The 7145-nt window shown below is 63.4% G+C and overlaps 1 protein-coding gene across 1 annotated transcript; it reads right to left on the bottom strand.

Annotated features, from left to right (window-relative positions):
* SLC25A47 (solute carrier family 25 member 47) lies at positions 1-5513 on the bottom strand. Its single transcript, XM_045775435.2, has 6 exons — positions 5391-5513; positions 3466-3509; positions 3063-3134; positions 2140-2322; positions 1166-1478; positions 1-862 (listed from the first exon to the last, which is right to left on the bottom strand). Exons 1-6 carry the CDS (start codon positions 5416-5418, stop codon positions 582-584), a joined length of 921 nt encoding a protein of 306 aa, XP_045631391.1. The 5' UTR covers positions 5419-5513; the 3' UTR covers positions 1-581.
* Between the last annotated feature and the right edge of the window lie 1632 nt (positions 5514-7145).

Raw genomic sequence — 7145 nt, 5'->3', positions numbered from 1 at the left:
CAGGCTCCGAGCTAGTTTATTGTCAACAGCTCCCCGCTGAGCCTCGGGGACCTGCCTCAGGGCAAGGGTGCGTGAGCAGATGTGGCCCCACGCCGGCCATGGCCGTGCAGTCAGTGCCCTCTCCGAGCAGCCAGTGCCGGGCCAAGCGGTCCGGCACACGAGAGCTCACTGCACAGCCGAGGGCAGCCGAGGGGGGGGCCTCGCAGGGAGGGCGGCCGGTGCCAGGCCGAGGGACCGGGTGGAGGCGCGGGGGTGCTGTGAACGCGGGCGGCAGGGAGGGATGACAGAAGCGCAAACGACTCCGTGTGACGGACGTCCTCATCCAAGAGGCCCAGTCCTCCCCATGTGACCCTCAAGCCAACCCCAGGCTGACGGCCGACGGCCCCTTGACCTCCTTGCGGTGCGGAGCCGCGCGGGCGAAGCCCCAGGCACGGCCGGCTCTGGCTCGGGGCGAGGGGGGGCTCCGGCTGTCCTGGGTGGCGGCCCGGGGGGCCCAGACCCCAGCGCTCGTCCGCGCCTCTTCCAGCCACCGGGACCTCTGGAAGCCGCCCGCCGGCCAGCCCCCGGGGCGTCGGGGCTGGCTACGTGGACAGGCTCCGGACGAGCCTCAGCACGGCCTCATAGGCCACAAAGACCACCATGTTGACAGGGAAGGCACGACAGCAGTTGAGCGTCAGCCCCTTGAAGAGGACCCGCGGCCCCTGCTCCCGAACGCTGGTCACCACGCAGTGCAGAAGGCCCCGGTAGCGCCGCTGGCCCTGCCCGTCCGCCTGCAGGCGTGACTTGATCACGTCCATGGGGGTGGCCACGGCCCAGGCCAGGACCCCGGCACAGCCCCCAGCCACCAGCACGCCCCAGACATCTGCAGGGAGAGAGCCGAGAGCGCCTCAACCGCACGCCAGCCGGGGACACCCAGGAGGCCAAGCGGGGGCCCCCCGGAATGGAGCCCAGGGCTCGCACCACCGACGGGACCTGTGCGAAGCCACGCAGTGGGTCTGCCCTGACTCCCGGTGTGGAGGGCACTGAGGTGGCCCCCTGGGGAGGCTCTGTGGCACCCGCGCTTGGCACGACCGCCTCCTCTCCCGGCCCCGATGCCCACTGTGCTGGGCCCGACCCCGCCTGCCAGGCCCCGGACCCCGCCTGCCAGGCCCCGGGCTCCGCTCACCTGGCTGGCTATGGCCAGTGGGGGTGAGCTGCTCGCAGAGGAGGGTGTAGGACAGGAAGTAGGTGGCGAAGGAGTGGCCATCCCGGAGGAGCAGGGCCGAGCTGCCCTTGTAGAGGCCCCGCAGCCCCTCCTCACGGGCCACTGTGGCCAGACAGTGCAGTGGCCCTCGGTACTTGGGCCCAGACACTGAACGGGAAGGGGGCGCCGGGCACAAGGGGGGTGCAGCCGAGGGCCACGAGGCCGAGGGGCGCCGCTGCTGCGTCTGTGTCTGCAGGCGGACCTTGGCCACCTCAGTGGGTGAGGTCAGGAACACCTGCCGCAGAAGGAGCCGGGGTAAGGAGGCGCACCTGCTGCCTGCACCCTGCTGGGCCCACCCTGCCTTAGCCTCGTGTTGCCCACGGCAACAGCTGGGGCGCGCCGCTGGCCCACCAGTCACGGTGCAGCAGGGTTCAAAGCCAGGGCTTGCTTCTGCCGCACATGCCACCGGCACAAAGCGGGCCCGACACACGATAGGTGTTGGGTAAACATCTGTGACTCGGGTTCATGGAAGTATTGATCACATAATTAACATGTGAATGACATTCATGTCCTGTGTAATTAATATAAGTAGTGTAAGAAAAATACAATACTAAATGTTTTTAATAACATTCATAAGTAACATAATATTCCTGATAATACTGGCTGCCATTCTGTGGGGGCTCGTGCCTGTCAGACTCTGTGCTGGGGGCTTACACCCATAACCTTACTTGACCTTCACCACGCCTCTTAACTAATGAAGAGACAGAAGCTCAGAGAGGCTCCCTAGCTTGCCCAAGGTCAACTGAGCCCTCACCCACAGCATCCCGCCCTCATCCAGTCTCCGCACTGCCCCAAGCCTCGGTTTCCCCCTCTGTGGGGCTGGGTGGCCTCTCACGGGGTTCTCTCAGCCTCTCCCAACCCCGCAGTCCTCCCCCCGCCCCCCCCACCCCACTCACGCGGACCAGGCCAGAGGCAAATCCCGACAGGGTGATGTCGGTCTTGGCGGGCTTGGCGTCGGGGCTGCCGTAGCGAAATCGGCAGATATGCGCAAGGCAGTGGCGGTAGGTGCCGAAAGACACGGACGAGACCAGGGACACGGTGCACACGGGCAGCGAGAGGCCTCGGTAGAAGCCCCGCACCTGGCGGGCAAACAGACAGGACCCGAGGGCCCGAGTCAGGCCAGAGGTGCAGACCGGAAGAGGGCTGCCCAGAGGGGCCCTGGGCCAAGGGACCTGGGTCTCAGTCCTGCTCTGGCCTCCCTGGCCATGGGACCTCAGGCCAGTTTCTTGCTGCCAAGGCTCTGTGACCTAAACTGGGGATCGTAACACTCCAGTTTCGAGGTTATGTGAGGGACTGAAGAGACAGAGGGCCAGGCTGGACCTAGGACAGCTATTTGATGATGATGGTGATGACGATGTTGAGTAGCATGCTTTATTGTTGCTGTTTCTTCATTTTTCATCCCTGGCCAGCATCAAGCCCCAAGCTCACTTTGGTAAGTATCCCTGAGTCCCTCCTCTGGACCTGGCTCTGAGCTGGACGCTGGGGACACCTAACAGCTCTGCCCAGCACAGCTTTCAAGGGGTGCCCAGCCTGCAGGGGACAGAAATGCAAACACTCAGGGTCCCTCCCTGACCCTCAGAGGCCCTAGATGCCACCTGTGGACCCTCTCCTGAAGGCAGGACCTCATTCTGAGCACCTCCTATGTGTGGGACGCCTGGCTCTCATCCTCAGAGAAACTCAGCAGGTCAGTACAATCATTCCCATTTGGAAGGTGACAGAGCTGAGCTCAGACAGAGCACCCCCTGGCTGGTTGGGAATGGCCAGCCTGGGCTCTGAGGTCCTGACATCCTCCTGCCCATTACCCTGGGCCCCGGCCTACCCGCTCTTGGCGGTACGTGTCCCAGACGCAGTGCCAGATGCCCCTGTACTTGGGCTCTGTCTGGATCTTGACCTGTGAGAGAAGTGGACTTCAGGAAAGGGTGGCTCCAGGCTGATGGCAAGGTCAGTAGGGCTGGGGGGGGACGCGCCAACGCCTTGGTTGTCATAGCTGTGCTGACTGACTGTGGGCAGAGCAGGGACCAGGAGTCCCGTGTAAGACAAGAAACCCGACGCGCAGGTGAGAAGATGGGCTGACACGGCCCTGAGGAGCATGGGGAGGGCTAGTCTGGTTAGCAGACTGGAAAGGTCTTCTGGCCACGGATGGATGCAGGAGACTTGGAGGGCAGCCTAATCCCAGCCAGGGGCCTTCGGACGGGCAGTGGAAGCCTGCCTATTTGCCGTACCTTCACCGTGTCCAGAGGGTAGCCCACAGCAACACCGCAGACACCTGGAAGGAGATCAGAGGGACCAGGTAAGGAGAAGGAGCTGCCTGATGGTGTCTCATGGAAGGAGTCGGGGTGAACCCCGACCAGCTCCCGCTGAGAACAGACACACACTTCTTGTCCACACCGCATCTCATCAACCCTGAGCGCGTTGATGCAGAGAAGGACACTGAGGCTCAGGCAAGCGGCTAACAGTTTCTCCTTCCGTGGCTTAGCCCAGCAGTGCCTCGTGCCGAAAGCCAGGGACGCATTTTGGGGGAGCCTCTGTTTCAACACTTGCTGGGCCCTGTGTCCAAGCCAGGCAGCTCTTGTCCTCAAGCCTGTGAAGGGTCTGTCTGCCTTTCGGCTGCGGGGTGTGTGTCAGGAGGAGAGGCACAGACCCCAACAAAGGCCAGGAGGTGGGAAAGCCCAGGTCACCCAGGGCTCTGTGAAGGACTGCCTGGAACCACAAGTCTGCATGGAACAGAGTGGGATGTGAGGCTTCCTAGACCAGGGCCCTCTCCCCGCAAAGAGCCAGTGCCACCATCCTGTTCCTTTCTCCTTTCCTGACACCAGAGCCTCAATGCCCCAGCACTGCCATGAGGAAGCCAGAAAGCCACAGAGCCCTGGGGGCGACCTACATACATACCGTGGGGGCGAGGGGTGGTGAGGGCCACCCGAGGACAAAAAGGCACTTGGGGGCTCTGCCCTATTTACTAGGCATCCCAGGACTCAACAAGTGTGCACGAATGAGTGAGTGAGTGAGTGAGTGAGTGAGTGATGAACGAACAAAGGACTGACTGAACGACTTGGTTAGAATTGCCCTCCTTGACCCTCACAGAGACCTCACCGAACTATCATCCATCAAAGCGCCACCACAGCACCACCTCCTCTCTGGAGCCCTCCCTGACCCCTGCAGCTGGGCTGACTCTGTGCCGGAAAACATATCGGTCAGAGCCCCGGTCACGTGGTTTTGCTGCTGTCCCACGCATGCCATGTCTGTCCTCCACAAGGACAAGGCCCACATCTGATCTGACCTGGAGGAAAGATACAGGACTCGAGAGCCCTTCGGGCTTCGTGCTCTTGGCCAAGTCAAGCCCCTTCTCTGAGCCTCCTCTTCAGGGCCTTAACACGCCAGAAGCAGCTGGCCTCAGGCCAGGTGCATAGTCAGACCTCAGAAAGGTCACCGGGGAGGCCAGGGCTGCAGCCTGTCCTGGGTCAGCACTGCCCTCCCCTCCTGAGGGAGGAGGACACCCCACGCCATTCCCAGAAGTATCGACCAGCACCCACTGCTGTTTCACAAGACCGGCAAGGCTGAGGGTGCCTCACCTAAAATAGGGTCCCAGCCTGCAGGGGCGGGGGGCGGGGGCACCCATCGGGCCGGTTTCCCAATGGGCCAGTTACCTCTCTGGGCTTGTCTTTTGCAACCAGCCCTTTCCCCAGAAGGGAAAATAGTTTGGGAGGCCAGCAGCCTGGGACAGGGGGCAGCCAGCCAGAGGGTGTGGCCGGGGCTCGGCAGGGCCTCTCCCCCTCCCCGACCCACCCCCTGCAGTCCGTGTTTCCGGACCCAGGCCTGTTCATCCTCACTGCCCATCCTCCCTGGGCCTCTTCTTCCTTCCCACAGCTCAGCCATCCCTCTCCACGCTGACGGGTGCGAGCCTCCCCCTGGCCCAGGCAGAGACCACCCTCTGTCCCCGTTGGCCCCCAGATGGTCCCCACCCCCACCCCTGCCCGTGGGCCCCCAGGCTGAGAGGGTCAGGCCAGCGCAGACTCACCTACCCCCTGCGCCTCCTTCCAGCCCCTGCAGCCCACAGTGGGGCCTGACCACTTCCGGGGCCCCTCCCACCCCACGACTGTGGGACAGCTACTGCCGCACGCCTCCTGGTACCCCCGTGCCTGCCTCTTACCTCCGATGGCTCCAGCCACAAAATCCATGGGTGCTAGGGAAGGCCCTGGGCTCTGCCTGCCAGACAGCAGTCTGCCACCGCCAGGGTGGCCTCGACAGCAGCTTGTCAGCTCCTGGCCGACCTTAAATAGCAGGGACCGGGGGAGGGACAGGAGACGGGAGCCTGCTGACCGGTGGCCTCGAAGGCAGAGGCCGTGCAGGTCAATGCCCAAACCCAGGCACCAGGCAGCTGGACTCCCTCCCACCCACCCCTCAAAGGACCCTTGTCCCAGTGCCCTTGGGACCCAGGGGTCAGGGAAGTATGTGAGAGGCCACGGGAGATAGGAGATTCACTGTCCACACTGCCTGCAGGCCTGGGCCCCAGGACCAGGTGCGGACACCTCCGGGGCTGTGATGCCCCTGTCCCTCCAAGCCTTCATGGTGTCCTCCCAGCAGCCCTCGAAGCTCCATCCTATTCACTCAACCAACCCCATCCGAGCTGGGGCTGAGCTGAGGCTGCACTGAGTCCCTGACCTCAGAAGGCCCCAGAGGGCAGGAGGGAGTGGGGACGAGCACGGGGAGGCTGCACGAGCCCCCCTTCCCCCACCATGAGCAAACACGGGTCACAGCCCAGCGTCTGCTCCATGCCCTTCATGCTGCCCTGGCCCCACACTCTCCGGCTGCACCCATATCTGTCTCCCGCTCCCTGGGCCCCACCGGGTCTGCCTCTGCTCAGCCCCCAGCGCCCAGCACTGACCAAGGCCTGAGGGGACCAAGCCCTGAGGGGCTCACTGCTAGGGACTAGGGGCCAGGGCTGCTGATTGGGCCTCTCACTAAGTCAGGGCGCTCCTGAAGGGGAAGCAGGGCTGATGGTCCCATTTTACAGATGGAGCCACTGAGGCCCAGAGAGGGGATTTGTCCGAGGCCATGGAGGTAGCAGGGCTGGATGTGATTGCCAGACGCTCTGGAACAACCAGCCCCTCTCTGATGCCAAGGGCCAAGCCCCAATGCCCATGAGTTTGCCCCCATGGCCGTCACCCAGCGGGCCCTCCCAGAGGCTCAGCATGTGCTCCCAAATGACCCACAGGGCAGCGCTTCGAGGTGGCCACGGGAGCACTCAGGCTTAAGGAAGCCGTGCAAGTGCCCAGGGTCACACAAAATGAGTGTCCCGCTGGCCAGAAAGCTGCAGGACCGGGGTAGAGGGGCACAGGGTTCAGACCGCCTCATCCAGGTGGCCCTCAGGTGAGGGACGCATGTCTACTTGTTTTCTTGTGCTCTGACGGGTGGACACAGGCTGGCCTTGAACAGGCTGGGTGTTGATGGGCAGCCCCATCCCCACCTGTCCAGCCATTGCAGGGTGAAGGGGGGACAGACTGGCAGTGGCAGCTGCCATGTCAGAGGGCAAAGGGCAGGATGCAGCCCGCCCAAGTTCTGTCCTGATGCCCAGCCCGGCCTTTAGAGATACACAGCTCAGTGTCTGCTTGGGAGCTCGGCTGTTTGCGTTCAGAGATTTTATTTATTTACTTGTCAGAGAGAGAGAACACGCGCGTGAGCACGGGGAGGGGCAGAGGCAGGCTCCGCACTCAGCAGGGAGCTCAACGCGGGGCTCCATCCCAGGACCCCGGGATCGTGACCTGAGCCCAAAGCAGACGCTTCACCGACCGAGCCACCCAGGCGCCCTGGGCTGTGTGCATCCAAAGCCCAGCTCTGAGACCACAGCAGCAACCACACAGACAGGAGTCCCTGCCTCGTGGCTCTTACGTTCTAGGGAGGGAGA

The sequence above is a fragment of the Ursus americanus genome, chromosome 26 (genome assembly GCF_024610735.1).
Source record: "Ursus americanus isolate L20-20 chromosome 26, mUrsAme1.1.p, whole genome shotgun sequence".
Taxonomy (NCBI): domain Eukaryota; kingdom Metazoa; phylum Chordata; class Mammalia; order Carnivora; family Ursidae; genus Ursus; species Ursus americanus.
The sequence above is the reverse complement of the archived record's forward strand: the minus strand, read 5'-3'. Positions and strand labels throughout refer to the sequence as shown.